The sequence below is a fragment of the Thamnophis elegans genome, chromosome 2 (assembly GCF_009769535.1).
Source record: "Thamnophis elegans isolate rThaEle1 chromosome 2, rThaEle1.pri, whole genome shotgun sequence".
Taxonomy (NCBI): Eukaryota; Metazoa; Chordata; class Lepidosauria; order Squamata; family Colubridae; genus Thamnophis; species Thamnophis elegans.
Genome location: NC_045542.1, coordinates 106724642 through 106742655, shown reverse-complemented (window position 1 = coordinate 106742655; position 18014 = coordinate 106724642). Strand labels below are relative to the sequence as shown.

At 37.2% G+C, this 18014-nt stretch overlaps 1 protein-coding gene across 2 annotated transcripts in view; it reads left to right on the top strand.

Annotated features, from left to right (window-relative positions):
- The window catches only part of SFMBT1 (Scm like with four mbt domains 1), a 111354-nt gene that overhangs the window by 53593 nt on the left and 39747 nt on the right, over nt 1-18014 (top strand). For both annotated transcript variants that reach the window (XM_032210867.1, XM_032210868.1), the window contains exon 2: nt 15369-15516. In XM_032210867.1, coding sequence (XP_032066758.1) covers nt 15489-15516 — 28 coding nt within the window. In that variant the 5' untranslated portion in view covers nt 15369-15488. The remainder of the gene's footprint in view (nt 1-15368; nt 15517-18014) is intronic.

The following is an 18014-nucleotide window of genomic DNA, read 5'->3' as shown; positions in this document are numbered from 1 at the left end:
CTTGTCTACAATTATGACAGTTTCTGGAATAAAAGGCTCTCTTCAGTCATATTCTTTAGTCATCTCTTCCCTGGACATGTCCTAAAGTTCATGAACCCTTTTGAATTTTAAATATTTCTGCATAAATATGAAAATGCGACTTGTTCTCCATAGAAGTCCTAAAACCAGATAAAGAGAACTCAATTAACAAGTCAAAAATACTATACTGTAAAACCTCTGAGTGTTGACCACCCAAGGGACTGAATGAAAGTGGTCAGCAGGTGGTCGGAACAACTGTACTGATATGTACACATGCCTCTTTATTGTACAGCTTTTAGTAGAGAATGTCTTACAGAAAGGACACATAGTGAAAACAGAGGAAAATCATTCATACAATACTGTATCATACAAATTCAATACATTTACTAATCACCAAAGGTTTTAGCTTCTCTCTGGTTAAGCTAGCGCACAGCATAGCTGTGAAACATTCTGTCACCCTGCTTAACGAGGGTCCTGTCAGGCATTGCCTTGAAAAATCCCACACACGTTAAAAATGTCATATTTACTATGAATCAAGTCAAAATATTGTATTCTTTGATATTCTTCTTGAAAGAAATTCATTGCTACCAAGTCTTGCATTTCACTTTCTTGCCCTTAGTGCAGACTGGACTCAACTGGTCAAGTTATACAGTAAATTAATACCATGTGTCACGGTCCAGTAGGTCAAAATACAACTTGCAGAGATAGTCAACCTAGAGAGGTTGGCTTTTCTATTGTGTACATTAGTGTATGTCCGGTCTATGAAAATTAGGTCAACTTAGGAGGTGGTCAATGTAAGGAGTTGATCAACTATGGAGGTTTTACTGTACTTGTTCATTATTTACTGTCAAGCGCAAATAAACAGGACCCTGCCTATCCAGGTCTTTGGACTGTACTCGAGGGTAGATAAAAATGCTAAGTCCAATCTAAACAACTCGCTGTATGACGAACCATAACAACAACAATAACAATTGCTTCTGGGTTTCAAGGTTACATTTCCAACTATAAACCTTCATGTTTTAGGTTTAAATCTACAGGATTACCTATTCTTAATAGTATCTGGTAAAGGCAGATAGTAGTCTAAAGGATTTACAAAAGCAAGTCTCTCCATTGCTGCCCCACTTCTGTGGTGTATATTTCTCCAGAAATTCAACCTTTGGTTTTGCAGAAAGACATTAAAATGGCTTTTTTTATTGTACTACACCTAAGTGATGAATGTGAGATGGATGGCTTTATAAATGTGATTGATTGATCAATTGATCAATTGATTGGTTAATTGCTTGATTATATCAGTAGGCCTTGTGGGTTGATTTATTGAAATGTTATTTCTCTGATACTAGGTTTTCTTTTGGTTTATTAAATGATACTTCTTGTGGTTGTTGATGTTGAATCTGTGTTTTGATATGCTATTTTTAAATTTGATTTATGGATGCTAGGGATGAATGCCATACAGAGGTATCAGCAATTGAGTGGTCTATAAGCTCAGCAAATAAGTGATGATGTAAGGAAACCCTCAGGTAAAAACTAGAATATTTCTGTTTAGGTGCACATAAAAGTTTTCTCAAGGAAACATGTAGTCATAATAATCACTTCTTCACTTTTGTGTGCACCTGAGGGTTTGGTTTGTCATACTTATCTTTGGATAATAGCTCCCTGAACTCCCTGGAGTTTGAATTTGTTTATTTCAAATAGGCAGGCCAATTTTTCAAAACTCAGTTGTCATCAGACAATTCTGTTAACTGGCTTAAGTGCTAATTGCCTTGGTCTCACAAGTTTGCAACATTTTGTATGATCTCATTGATATTGTTCTAGGATTTCATATGGAAATCTTGTGGAATTTCACAAGATCTAGGGTCATGATGGTGAACCTATGGTATGCGTGCCAGAGGTGGCACGCAGCACCCTCTGTGGGCATGTGAGGTGTTGCCCAGCTCAGCTCCGCATGCACTCATGCCTCCCACCAGTCAGCTGGTCTTCAGATCTCTGTCATGTGTGGGTGGTGGGGCGCTTGAGGGGGCATGCGGGGAGAGGGGGTGAATGTACAGGACCATGTGTACGTTGCATTTTGGGGGTTCAGGTGCACACGCTTTGGGTACTCAGTCCGGAAAAGGTTAGCCATCACTGATCTAGGGCATAGCTGGATAGCTATGTCAATGTGCATTTCTCTAGCCCTTGACTTGACAAAAATATGTGCTGATGTCAATTGGGTTACTCTGATGACCAAACTCTAACCTGCCACAGGAAAATGAATGGTGAAAGCCAAAGTCCTTACAGATTTAATGGGGATAAATTATGGAAAGTGATTGGTGTTTTGTTTTTTCCACCTGCCAAATGTTACCACCTGCTGGGAAAAATGTCCACCAGCCACTTGCTTAAAGTGGGAAGAGGCTGAGACTAGAACTGTGGTAAAGTGAACTTTTGACAGATAGCTAGATTGACAAATTTACCCACCTGTCAAAACTTGATCTGGTTTTGCAAATGTATATACAGATACATAGTTATGTCCAAAGGGAGTAAATAAAGATTTAATGCAATTCTGGAGGATGAGAAGGGGAAATGGAAAGGATTTTGAAGCTCATGCTGAAACAAGCTCATTCATTGGGGGGGGGGGTGTAACTCTGGGGTTAAAAAAAAACCTTTGGTGGTTATCTGAAATAATGAAAATAATTGACGTAGGAATGAATGATGAAATATTAGATAAAGCACTTTTAAGAGACCATACGATTTCCAGAAGCACCACCTGTATCCCATCAGAAGGTTCTTCTCTCCCCCACAAATATTATCACATCTGCAGAATTGCATAGTCACTCAAAAGTGCCCTTTTGATGCAAACCAATTGACAAGTCATTTAAGGGTGGCTCCAGCAATATTCCAGCTAGAAAAGCTGTTCTGTGCCTCGGAGTTGACTGGCAGCTTGTCTTGGGAGTAAATCCCTCTGAACACAACATGGAGGAACTTAATTCTGAGTGTTCTTGCCGGAGATACTTGTTTTATGTTCTTCATTTGCTAATCTAGAAATCTCTGACAAATTGAAATGTTCTATAGCTCAGAAAGGAATGGAATCTGAAACAAATGAATTCATGTATATGACTGTGTCTTAAGGGATATACATAGTTTAAGAAAGACTTTCTTTGGAAATACTAACTATAGCAAAAATGAAAACTGAAACAAATGGGAAAAGAAAAACATAGAGAGGTGAGATGAAAAGAAAGTAAATTGCTCTATAAGTCACTTTCTTTAAGTAAACCAAATCTTTCAAATCATTGTGAGGGAAAGAAATCTTTCTGGAAGGGTGATTGCCGAGATGACGAAATGAGAATTAGAAAAGAAAAGCTGAAAGGGGGAAATGCTGCACTGTGGGTTGAGGGAGTGAGGAGAACTAGATTCTGTTTACTCTTTACCAAAGCATTCCTATATTTCAGCAACTTTGAGACCAAGACAGTATGAGTGCAGTTTCTCATTTACAAGAGGTTCTGCATGCTCTCCCAAGGTCTTTGTATATCACAATTAAACCAAGTTCTTAAAAGAAAAGAGGCAAAAGCGGTGACAATCCAGAAAAGAAAACTCTTGCATTTATCAGAAGCCAAGAAAACAAGAACCCACCCAACCCTTAGTTGCCAGGGATTTAAGTGAGCTTGGAAACTCCCTCCCACTTTACCCCATGGCCTTCCTGCTTTTGCGTGACCAGTTGGTCTATTTGGGTGCTTGAGTCTAGTGTAGTCAAAGTGCCTCCCCAGGAAATCTGAATGCCCTGGTCCTCTAAAAGGCTGTAAAAATCTGGATTTTCCCAAAGGATTAGATCCAGATTGTTAGGAGGGGCTTATAGTGTAGAATTTGTGACTAAAGATTAGGTATGAAGTGCCTTAGTTTAGGTATTTTTATTTAGTAGTTATTGTGTTCATTAGTATTTCTCTTCATGTGCGTTTCATTCTTTTGTATTGTGCGGCCCCCAGAGTTATTTGATTTAGGTAGGCAGCCATATACATACATTGCATGTTCCAAAAAGGCAGGTCATGAAAAGGAAGAGCTGGTTCACATGAAGCAAGATACCTTTCCCAGTCCACCAGAAAAGCTCCCTGCTCATTCTGTGCCTCTTCTTCTTGCCTATGACCTATCAGGTTGTTTGACCCATTGAAGGAATGTGAGATGAAGCTTCCTGTAAGCAATAAGCTTCTTGGAGAATTTTATCAAAGGGAGAGAGAGCTGTCATTTGTAAGAAATATACATGCACTAGCGCTGTGTCAAGAAAATGCTGATCCCATTTCTTAAGCACTTTCTCCTAAGCATTGTTTCAAAAGAATGGTATATCTGTGTTAATAAAGAGACTAAATAACAGCACACAAGGCATTACGTGAACAGACTCCTCTGGAAACCAGCTGTTCAATTTTCTTGGCAACCCACCACAGACTGTCTATGATGATATAGCTCCAGGTGACCAGAGGCCAGAAAGCATGCCTTTAGAACCTAAAGTGGTCATTGGAAGCTGGATAAATCCCAACATCTGTGTCATCACTAGAAGTGTCATACATCACAGCACGATTTGTGTTGGGAGAAGAGGAAAGACACTTCTTTTAAACTGAACAGCTAAAACATCATTTAAGGTATCTCCTTGGTGAACTGGGGATGAGATGATGATAACATTATGAAGGCATATTTTTTTAGAAATATTACCAGGGCATCTTCATGTTGCAGTTGGAAGTGAAGTATGAGAGGATGTGACCCCGGATGAAAATACCAAAGTCTTCTGAGAATTAGCAATTTTAAAAATTAATCTTAAAAATCCAGGTTTCCAAGCCCCTTCTGGAGAAATAGTGGGCAACCTGGTATTAAGAGCCAAGGTGGCGCAGTGGTTAAATGCAGCACTGCAGGCTACTGCTAGATCAGCAGTTCAGCGGTTCAAATCTCACGGCTCAGGGTTGACTCAGCCTCCCATCCTTCCGAGGTGGGTAAAATGAGGACCCAGATTGTTGGGGGCAATATGCTGACTCTCTGTAAACCGCTTAGAGAGGGCTGAAGCCCTATGAAGCGGTATATAAGTCTACTGCTATTGCTATCTGCAATTGGTGGTGTTTTTTTCCAAATTTAAGGAGTTTTTTATGTTTATACATAGATATGCACATATATGTATATGTTTTCGTAGATTTTCACAGGTGTAGGTATGCTGGTCTTGTTGTATTCGGGTCTTTTCCTGTGTAAGATTGAGATTGTTTTGGCAACGTTTCAGCGAGGTCTCACTTGCCATCATCAGGCTGGGTTTGGGGCTTAAAGTGTGATCGGAGCTGCCGTCTTTCTATAATCTTGGTATGGGGGTGTGGAGTGCTGGCTTTCTTTCAGTAAGTGAAATGATTGGTTGTGTGGTTGTATCATGATTGGTAGACTGGTGCTGGCTGTGTGTCCATTGTGGTTTCATGTTGTAACGGCCTGGATGATGGGTGGGGCTCATTTGTTGACTAGGGCTGGTTTCCAGATGTCTAGTAGGCAGGAGGTATCGTCACATTTATTCATGTTGTGGGGGTGTTTCTCTATTTCGATAGCTTCCATAATTATTCTCTTGTTGAAGTGTTCTGTTCTGGTTCAGTGGCAAGCAGAAGTATGTGACAAATGGCGCCTTCACGGGAGAATCCCTCCTTGGAGCAGCCCTCGACCCAAGCCAACTGGCAGAATCAGGTCTTTAGACTCTTATGAAAGACCGGGCAGGTTGGAGCCAACCTCACTCCAGAGGAGGGGAGATGTCCCAAAGGGCAGGTACAACAGCAGAGAAGACTGGAATACTCAGCCCAATGAGGCTCATAGCATGCCTCCTCTACAAAGTTGTTGGTTGAACAGGAAAAATTAAAGCTTCTCCTGTGTCTAAGCATGGGTTAACTTTAGTCTATCTGCCCAAGGACTGAGTTCAATTTTTCTTTGGCCATGCCTCCTGCTCCTTAAAGTTTCTATTGATATCAAATCTTTTTTTAATCTTATTTAATAAAATCTTGTCTTAATCAATTTATATGTAATTTTATTTTATCTTAGTTGTTACCTATGAATGGTCTGCAACATGTGTTTTCACATTTTATAAATGATCAAGTCAGACTCAGATCTTGGTTAAACTTAAGCCTGGATTAAATTTCTCCATCAGTACACATCAGAGAAAGTATGTGTCAGATTTGCAAGCCATCTTTTCTTTTGGACTTCAGACCTGCACACTTTCTACTATTCATTTTCTATTGTGGAGGGGGATTATATGGAGTTGAGTGATATGTAGCCATAATAACATTCTCTCTAGAAAGCCAAGGTCATTCTTTGTCTCTGCACCTGACTGGAACTGGATGGGTGGAAACTGCCAGTATGGCAGTGGAAGATTGGATCATGTAATGGACTTTTGGGTGTGGGGGCAGGATCTTGAACTTTGAACTGGTTGGAAAAATCTGGAAACTTTCAGATTCAGGTTTTCCCACATGTGCCAACATGGCTCTCTTAATAAATTGGAACTCTGAGGAATCCTTTGCCTCAGACTCTGGTATACTTTTGGATGCTATTGGAACCGTGACATTAACCTGAATCTGGCTTTAAAATACTTCACTAGCAATCCCAAACCTCAGGGTGCTGTCTGGGGTCCTGAGCCCGAGCATCGAGCCAAACCCAGGTGACGCAAAAACTCAGGGAAGATGGAGGAAGAGAAGAAGTCCATGGACAGAGCTGTAGATGATAAATTGAAATTTGAAATTTAATAAATTTGTATGCCGCCCAATCCCGTGGGACTCTGGGTGGCTTACAGAGATAAAATAAAAAAAGTTAAAAATTAAGAATAAAAAATACAGTTTTTAAAATAACACACCATTCCTTCTGTCTGGGTGGGGCTGGACAATGATCAACAGCCCCAGGCCTGCCGGAACAGCCAGGTTTTGGTGGCTTGATGGGTCAGCAATCCATGTCGAGACCATCTACTTGCCTTCCCAAGCTGTGGTGGAAACTGCGGAGGCCACGGCAGAGGCCATGGAGAGGGAACGCCAGCTGGGAGCCAGGCACAAAGACCCGGCTTATGCACCAGAGTGGACCACAAGGTCCACCCTCACCAAAAGCCTACCATTGAAAAGCCTGCCGGAAGACCTCTGGGGCGCCGAACCCAAACGAAGCAAGCTGAAACACTTATCCCAAAATTGGCTTGAACAATAAAGTATTACCGGTATGGTCAACATGGGCATGGCATCGGAATGCTTGGCCCTGGCCTCAATCCCACAAGTACGCACCCCAGCTACAAATGGGACAAAGACGGCCCCACAAAAACCACCCAAAAAGAGTCGTCTCTCCCACCAAACTGATTAAATCTCCCTCCAACCTGAGGAGACAGAGAACCCACCAGACGATGAAACCCCTCAGCTTACAGTGCCTGAGATGGGAGTAGAAGGGGAGGTAGAGGCAGTCATTGACACGGGCTGCACTCAGTGCTTAATTAGCATGTCCATTGTGAGCAGTTGGGCATATGCACAAGACCCTTAGCCCATCCCATCCGTTTTGAGCAAGTCAATGGGACGCTAATCGGAGGAATCGCAGCCAAGCTAATCACTGAGGTTGTAGATAGGGCGCCACCATGAACTCCTCAGATTCACCATAGTGCTGAAAATAAATGAATTGATCATCTTGGGGCTTGCATGGCTGGACAAATGGGCTACCCACCATAAAGTGGGAGGACAGCTAACAAAAGTTAACCATAGGTATCGGTCTGCCACTTCTGTTGAGGCCGGATAGCTTCCTAGTGACCATCGGGCCGCTCAAGGCAGATAATCCAGAGCCTGCCACCCCGGCAGCAGAGGCTAAACCGCCAGGCATCCAGCGAATACAAAAGAATACTGGGATTTGGAAGGGTTTTTTAGTGAAGATCATCGACCCATTGACTGTGCGATAAGAGTTTGTGCCCAGGGAAAAACTACCAAAGCCTAGGGTGTACTCCATGATCCCTAAAGAAATGTGGAATTAAGGAAATACATTGATACCAATTTGGAGCAGGGTTTTATCCAACTAGCCAATCCTAAGGTAGCTGTCCCTGTTCTCTTCAAAGAGAAAAATATGGGAGGTGGGGGGTGAGACTGTGCATTGAGTTCCGTGGTATTAATGCTGTTTGTGTAGAAAACACCTACCCCCCCCCCCACCTCATGAAGGACATGTTGAACCAATTGACCAGAGGCAAGGTGTTCACCAAACTGGACTTAAGAGAGGGGTATTACCGTATACGAATTTGGGAGGGGAATGAATGGAAAACCGCGTTCAACTGCCCCCTTGGTAGCTTCCAGTTCAAAGTCATGCCGTTTGGCCTAAAAGGGGCCCCAGTGGTTTTCATGCAATTCATCAATGAGTTGCTGCATGAACACTTTTACAAGGGAGTGCTAGTTTACCTTGACAATATCCTCGCCTTTACGGAGACAATAGAACACATAAAGCTGGTGCGGCAAGTCCTGAAAAAACTTCTGGACGCCAAGTTCTACGCGAAACTATCAAAGTGTGAATTCCACAAAACCTCCCTGAATTACCTCGGAAATCATATCTCCAGTGAGGGGATAGAAATGGACCCCGGGAAAGTGAAAGCTGTGCTAGACTGGCAACACCCAAGCACCCGCAAACAGCTACATAGTTTCCTGAGGTTTGCTAACTTTATTCTCTTCTGGGTGAAATCAGTAATTAGTGAAAGCCAAGAACGTAATATTTGGTTCTGGTGATTCTGTGGAGATGATACAGCTAAATAACATCAAATTAAGCTCAAGTTTTCTGGAATTGAAACATTATTTTCATTCAACAGGCTGAATTCCTGTCAACTGTTTGGCCCTTTTCCCTAGCATCTTTCAGCTTTTGCTTTTTGGATAAATAACAGGTTTTAAAAAATATTTTTTCAGTTTTTGCAAAGCTTTCATTTGATCACTGCTCAGTCACAGTTTATAGCCTGTTATCATCTGTTTGTAATGAAACAGACTGCTGTCTTTATGTTTTTGCAATTTGATTTCTCACTGAAAGTTTTTCTTACATATAATCTCTGGAATGATAATAAATGCAGCAGACATTATTTGTTTAGAGCTGCCATTCCCATTAAATGCTCAAAGGGCATTTACTTTAAGCACTTGTATTGAAAGAGTTTTGTTTAGCATTTGTTCTTCCTTGTTCTTATTTTACAATAATTAATGGAATGGCTTGTTAATGAGTTCTCCTTGATTTTGTTCCTGTATATTTTTTCCCCATGTTTCAGTATTTCAAAGCAGCAAGATTACATGAGTTCTATTATTTGGAATAAACATGTATAGAGATGAACCTATCATTTGGAGAACATTTTCTGTTTAGAAATATGTATATTTGAAATATTGAAATGTGACAATGAGCCATAAATGTTCTTAATCTTGTTCCACCTCATTAAAAAAAAAGTGTAGCCTATTAACATTTAAGGTCTGTAGGTAAGGATCTAAATTAATGCTTAACATTTCACAGTACAAGTAATCCTTGACTTACAATTACAATTGAGTCCAAACAGGATCAAAAGAATTCTTTTCATTAGATGTATATAGAGCTGGTTACCTGCAGTACTACAACACTGAGGAAAATTGCTTGGATTGTACAATGTTTTTGACACATATGATAGTATATTATGATTAGTAGTCTAATACGGACAGAAAGAAAAACAAAGCAAAATTTGAGAGGTTGTATGTGAAACTTCTATAGTAGTAAAATGCTGTGCTAGAGATTCTGTAAGAAATGAAAAAAAAAAATCATGGTGGATGCAGAATATTCTCTGATTTCCCAGTATTTGAGAAATATTCAAAAGAGGTTAATTACTTTGAGCGATAATGCAGAAAACTGGATAAAAAATTAATCATTATCAGGGACTATGGAACCTATGAGAATGAATGTCCTCTGAGTGGAAAGAGACAAATTGAAATAATGTCTTAGTAAAGCTGCAACATGTGGCAACTTCATCCATTTTTTTTTAGCCAGATATTTTATTTCACAATACCTAAGCTTACAAAGAAAAGGCAGTACTATACATATCAAAAGAAATGATTTCAAGAAATGAAGATATGGCCACTTTAGGTACTAAGTAAATTGGAGGCTCTTTGTTTACCACTGATTATACTGATAGAAGGCTTGATAAAGAGTTTAGGCTTAAATATAAACGTCAAAGCAAGAAAGCTGCATTCATTTATTTGTTTATACTCTGCCCATTTGCCCTTTGGACCCTAAGTCTAATGGTCAGGTGCCCCTCCCCCATTGTTGCCCCCTGTCAACTGTCACTGAACGTTCTACTTTTTCTTTAGGGAATTCTGATTGTAAGTCAATGTGCTTCTGAGCCTATCTGACCCTGCTTTCTAGAGTAAAGATGTTTGTGAGGAGTCATTTAGAGTGTTAGGCTTATTAAAACTTCAGAAAGAAAAACAGGACCTGCTTCTTATCAATTTCATATAACCCTTTATGTCTTAATCTCTTTTTTAAAAAAACAGTGTTTTTGTAATTTTTTTCCTACTGTTTCTGTCCCCTACTGCTAATTGTGATAAATCTGAGTGCTGTGATGTGTGAGGATAGGGGGAAGATGTCCAGCATATACAATTTTGATAAAATATTGGTGAAGGATTTGTCATTTATTTCTTCCTGTTATCTTTTTTTAACAAGATGGTCATAAAGATAGGGATCTGCTCATCTTTCAGAGTATTAGGATTCTGCTTGATATCTATTCTTGTTCAATACATTTGAGGTAACGGGATGAACTTGTGCGGCAATTCAAAGCAGATATCTTCCATTTGTTCTAATGTTCTTGCTCTTCTTTGACCTTGACTCTTCAATCTCTATGGTCACAGTGTTTTGCTGTGATCAAAGAGCAGATGTGGGTTAGCTGCTGAAAATTGAATCCAGACTGAAGTCATTTAGTTGGCAAGTAAACACAACTTTAATCTAAAGTGTCCTGTGTACTTCTTGTTGCTGTTCTGTTTCTGGATGCCATTGTCTCACTTGCAAAAGGAAAAAAAATAATCTATTTTTTTTTTTTTGAGAATCATATTTGATGTGGCAGTATCATACTAATTTGCCTTATTTTATCAGTCTGCCGTATCTTTCTGCCTTTTAACCAATAGTTGTGGGATTGGGGATCTAGCTAGGTGGCAATGTTTGGGGAAAGTAAATCTTTTGTATCATCCAGGCTTTGGAGTCAGTCAGAATCCAGAGAGAATATTCATTACTTAGAAGTTAGGAAAGTTGCCATGAACCAATGTTAGCTTTTGCCCAGTTATAAATAGCAAGCTCTGCAGAATCCTGATTATTCATTTTTTCTTTCTCCATTTATTTAAGACAGTGAATCAACAAAGAGACCTGAAATAATAGTCTTACATTAAAAATATCACAATGTTAACAAATTTGTTTTATTTTTTTATGTTAACAATAGCTGAATTCAGACATTTTATAACAATATATATATTTAGTCTAAATTTTGTTTACATTGCTCATTTAATTTCTCTTTCCTAAATAGGGCCCATAGGACTCTTATATTAACAATTAATTTATAAACACATGAAATTATTAAGACATTTAACCATTTTATTAAAAGTAAGCTAATGTAAACTCTAATTACCATAGTCTATAAACTAAAAATATTTATATATTTTTTGTGACAGATTATCCTGTTATCCACTAATTTATTTTAGGGAGATATAATTAAGTAAAATATAGGTATTTTAGACCTAGGTATTGCATACAAAATTATACGTAGTAATGTTTTACCTGTAAATGACTTTTTCTGTTTTAATCAAAATAATATGCGCACGAACAACCACTTTAAACTCAATGTAAACCATTTTAAACTTGACCGTAAAAAATATGATTTCTGTAATAGAGTTGTCAAAGCTACAAATTTTCACAGTTTCAGTCAGAAATTGACTTCTGTGGACCTTACTTCATACTTAAGTGGTCACTAGAGGGGGCGTCCATAAGTGCACTAACGTGTCTATCGTCCTTGTCATTGTATTTTTATTATCTACTTATTGTTCTCGTTTTTGACAAATTCCAGTAAAAAAAAAAATTAAAAAACCCTGAATATTGTAATTCCTTCTATATTCTCTTCATTCTCTATGTTTCTGTATAAAACATAATTTGTTCCCTTAGTTTAGTTATAGGAAATACCTGCTAATGGAAGATGTAAAGTTACAAAACTGTTGAAATTAACCACAAAAAAGGTTGTATTAGGAGTTTTTTAACATGCTAAAAGAAAAATCCATTTTATATTTAAAATCCTTAGTTATTTGGGTTTTAGAACATTAGCATATTGCCAAGTAGTGAACTGCAGTAGACTATAAATTCACCCACTTTGCAGTTTTATCTTTGTTGTAGTTCATAGTAATTGGTAATTATATTTTTACTCTTCAAGAGCGAGCATGCTAACATGCATTCCAAATATTTCCTTATTTTTTCCTACCTAGATTAGGATATATAATCTTTTATTGGGTTAATTATTCAGTCACATCTAGTTATACTTTATCATGAATAAACCTTTAATTTCATGAAATTGTGTTCACAGGTACATATCAAGCTGACATTAGAACCTTAAAACATATATTTAGCTGAGCTTTACTACATCTTTCTTCTTTTAAATCCAGTGTGCTGTCTAATAGGGAGAAGTTATTTTTTATGTGCTACTGCAATTATTTTCCATATTTGCCTTCTGATTAGCCCAGTCCCGAAATCTCTAGGAAAGGTTGCCTGCATATAAATTCAAGGATTAGAACTTTAAAAACATATTTAGTTAAGCCTTACCACATTTTGTACTTTAAAATCCAGGGTGTCATTCAATACGGATAAGTTTAAATTCAATTAAGATTAGTATATCAACAATTAAAGTGTTAAATTCAAACAGAAAAAGTCAAAGTAAATTGATAATCCTCACCTTCAGTTAGCTACGGCTGCAGTGATGCAAACAATCTGTCCAGGACTGAAAACATCTTTTGAATTTTTGACATCAGCATTATAAGTTAAAAAGGTAGTGATAGTTCTACAACTGAGGTAAGGTATTTTCAATTGCTGATAAGCTTCAACCAATTTCTTTTTTTAACTTAACTATTTAATGCTGGGGTTTGAGGAGCCTGGATGAACACACAGCTGGGTTTGAATCAACATCACTATCTGTGTTTTCACTACACCTATTCCTTTGCTGAATAAATGTGAGATGCACAGTACCTGAAGCTTTTCCCATATATGCTCATTGCAGATAAACCAGGCTGCTGTTATGATGCTATAGGCTCTTCATCCTGCCTTAATGTATTAGTTTGCTGATATTCCTCTATTAGCCAAAGTTCTATTTGATATTACTTTAAAATTGTATTGCAATGTCTCCATTTTGAACTGATTTAAACATAGATTCTAATGTGAACTTAAACTCTCTGCTGAAGGTCTGAAATAAATAAGCCTTAAGATATGTAGTATCTATTAGAACCCTTCAGCATCCAGAAATGTATAGAGCCTGTTTTCTTTTTTCTTTTTTGGGGGGGGGGGGGGGATAATTTAAGGGAGACAATTGTCAACAAAATTATTATCATAAATCTTGCAGGGGCTTGAAAGCATCCCCTTCAGTGGTTTCTGTGCTGTTTTGGAGCACATCTTCTAAAATTAGCCATTGACTTAAAAGAAACATCCACTGTATTCGTATCATAGTTTCTGTCCTGCCCCCTTGTAGCATATGAATATAAAGCCAAATTAACAGAGAGGGAAAAAAAACATATAGCAGCAAGGAAAATCCAAAAGTAGCAATACTGTAATATTAAAAAAAAGCTTTTCAAATGCCTTTTTCCAAAGAGAGGGAATAAGATGGGTTAATTAGTTTTTCTCTATAAGCATTTTCATCTTTTTTTCTGCTATGACAAAGCATGACAAGCTTTAGTTTCTTGTGGAAGTAAGTGTTTTGGCTGCAAAAAAAATTCGGCTTTAAAAATTTGTATGAAACCTATGGCTATCCAGAAATTGTTAGACTAATGTTCATGGTGCTTAACTTAATGGCAGGCAATAGTAGGACTTCTAGAGGGCCAAATCTCTCCCATCTTAGTACTGAAAATTACTAATAACATTTGGACTTAGGCCATGAAATGCATTGGGAGATGTTGAAAATATTAACCTGGGTTACAATCTAAGTGTAAGAAAGTGTCTTCTTACATAGGTGAAATTAGTTAATGTGGTATATTGAAAGATCTTGTGGAACCAAAAGGTAATAAGTAATTATTCAAATATTGAGATTTAAGAAGAATTAAATTATTCAGCTGTTTTTTTCCAAAGGTAAAGTATAACCTCTCATAAAAATAACTTAATATTATCTGATAGTATACTATGGCGTACTAAGAAAGGTAGAAAATCCAAATTCTTTGTTAAGATAGCTTCTTTCTTAAGTCAGCTGAGAATTTGCAACAAGTTAAATTTATCATAGTGAGATTTATTCCTTTGTCTTTTTTTAATTATCTTGCTTTTTGAAGAGTGGAAACTTTCTGAAAATTTAAAGTACTTGTATTATACTACTATTGCTAGTAATTTGCTAATTTTCATTTGGCATAAATATAATTAATATATAAATAAATATTATAAGTATTATCTTAATATGTATTTTGTATTTTTCCCCTTATCATCAATATAATTGTCTTATTTGTAAGAAATAATATGTCTGTAGTATTACATAATATGATTCCTAGAGCATTTTGCCAACTGTCTTAGTAACAGTTGCTGATATACCTCTCTGGCAGTCTCTTGGGTTCTAAAGTCAAAACAGTGGATGTTTTCATACAATATACAGAAGACCTAGTTAACAAGTATATATCAATATTGTGCCCACCAATATGCGTGGCTGTTTAACGAGAATGTTAAGCCAAAGGTTTAATGAACAAAGGTTCAGTCAAAAGATTATTTACTTAATAGTGCAATCTATTTCTTGTAACCCAGCCAATTTATCTATTGCTGATACTAGGGTATTCCTACTTGATGGTATAACAATTTTAATACTTTTAGAATTGTTTGCAAACTTTCCAGATATTTAAACTCTGACAGAAGTTTCTCACGTGAAGAATATCTACTTTATGTTACTTATTTGGAATTAGTTAAGGTACACAAAATTAGGGACTCTTTATTTTTGATGGGCTTAAGAAATTGTATGAAAGACAAAATGAATTTATAACTTAAAAGTGAACCTGTGTCCTCCTTTTACTCTCTCTGTTTATAATAGTCTGTTGCTGTAACAAAACACCTTTTGTTTTTGGGATAGAATCAAGTAGAAGTGCTGATTTAGCTTGTTCTAATTCTACAGAAATGAACGAAACAAAACGTAGCTTTAAATTTAAGGATAAAAAGTTGCCTCTAAATTTTATTCACAGTTTTTGCTTCAACACAAAGCTTGAAGAAGCAGACATTGAGATGCTGATGAGATCAAGACAGTGACCCAGTGAGTTTTTCTATTTCCTGTTCCCGAGCCGTATTACCAGATTGCTGTGAAAATGAATGGAGAACAGCAACGTGAGACAGGTATTATAGTTCTGGAGATGGAAACATGCCAACTCAGCATATTTAGAATCACTTGACCCCAGAATAAGTCATTGCTACAATTTCTTTATACAAGTCGGGGTTATATAAAAATAGAATTTAGGATTTTTCTTTAACAGAAGTTATTTTTAATACAATACTTCCCATTAAATTCACATATGGTATGTTATACCATGTTATAGCTATATTTTGAAATTTATCTGCTTTATCTGCTTGAAATTTATCTATTTATATACTATATAGTATAAACTATATATTTAACATTTGGAATTAATATTTATTATGATTTTGATACCTTGACATGCTATCATTTTGAGTTTTCAGTTTGAGCATGTATGATATTTTCCTTTTAAGAAATAAATATAAAGTATTGACAAAAATGAACAATGTCATAGTACAATAAGATCTTTGATGCAATCTTTCACACATGAAGAACTAAAATACTGACAACTTATATTAATCTTGGATTTTGATCACGCTCCCCACTTCACTTCCTATGAAACAGAACACATTGAGAAATAATGCTACATTTTTTTGTTTTGAAGCATTAGTTGATTCAGATATTTATTGCCGAAGCGCTAATGATAATATGAAGTTTAATTTCTTACTGAGACATGGTTTCGAATTCTAGACATAACACTTTTTATCTTTTTATACAAACACACACAGTATATATTTCTTTTCCATTCGGTTTCCTTTGAATATAATGGTCAGTAATTCAGCAGCAACATTAAATTTAAAATTGCAGTTATGGAATAGTACAAAAGTGCTGGTTATATACTAATAGAGCAGTCCTGCACTCATGCTTAAGTTGTTTTATAATTAGAGTCGTGTTGCTATCAGAATGGTCATTATATACAGTGTATATGGAAAGGGAAAAAAATACAAATAATAAAAATGACTCAGAAATGCCTGAAATGTCTGCAAAGGCCTTGGAAAAACTGCAATGGAAATTGTTCTAATAATCACATGCCTACTAATGTTGAATGGATCTAGGGAAATTAGAAGTATAAACCTAGCACATTTTTGTCACTATATTCACACAAAACACAGGGACCTTGATCAGGTTCAATATAACAACAGCAAGAACCCATAAGTAATATTTCCCATCCCTACAAGGATGACTTTGAATTCCTTTATACTATATTTATAAATTCTTTCATGAGCTTAGCACATTAAAAGAAGAAAGGAAAAGCTGCACAATACTATATCCTCAAGCATTCCTGTCCCATCAAGAACAGAAATATTTTTGCCTAGCAACCAAAAGAACTATTGAGGAAACATGACAAATGGAAATGTAGACTCATATTCTTTTAAAAGAAAGCTGCAGAGATCTAATATTAAGAATAAGGAACCAGGAAGTAGTAGTGGACATTCAAGCAGGGGCAGATATCTGCCTACTCATATTTTTGTATGCCTTAAACAAAATAATCAAACAATAAGCTCCTCTGAGAATTTCCTAACTTGAGGGGTAGAAAGACTCATCATGTGTTAATTGACCTTGCTTGTCAACCTCCTCACGTGTACTTCTTCAAGAACCAATCAGGAATACCAGGAACTGAACACCTTCAGGACAAATTGGAATGCTGGCAAAACTATTCATGTTCATATATTAATATAGGAGAACCTAATTAAAATCCAAAATAAGAAAGAATATCAGAAAATGATAGAGAAGATACCCAGTTACACTGAACCAATGTAGGACCAATACCGTAGCCCTTACCTTTGGCCCAACTGATTGTTCACTTTATATCCTATTTTTTCATCAAGAATTCATATGTAGTACATTTTGGGCTGCCATATATTGGCAGAAAAATCTGGACAACCTCCAGATGGAAGAAAATTCTTTTTTACTGTCTTCTATTGACTGTCTACATATTTATAGAACCGCTATTGCACCCCTATAGTATAATACAGCGATGTCAAAGTCAAGGCCCGGGGATTGAATCCGGTCTACTGGGTGCTTAGATCTGGTATGCAGGGCCACCCTGAAAACAGCAAAGGACCGGCCTGCGGTGATTGTGCCAGTGAAAACGGAGCTGAGGAGGGCTGCATGCATTTTCTCTGGCAGAGGTTTGCAGGAGGCCACCCCAGCTGTAAACAAAGTTCAGGAACCCGTTTTTGTTGGCAGAGTGCTTGTGCCACCATAGGCACCCCCCAACATGAGTGACGCCCACCCTGGCCCCCCAAGGTCAAACACAATTCTAATAAGGCTTTCAGTAAAATCAAGTTTGACACCGCTGGTATAGTACTTGAATATTCTATTTTATCCTTGCGAGGACCCAGTAATGCCCAAAGTTACTTAATGTGTCTTCATGACTTAAGATGGACTTGAATTTACATTTCTCCCATCTTAGTTTAGTTCCTAAACCACAACTTTGTATAGGCTAAATTCCATTTGTACCCTAAGAAACTACCTGGTTGTGGTTTTTGTATCAGAGGATGAGAGGAAAGAATGAGTATGCAAGAGAAATGCAGCT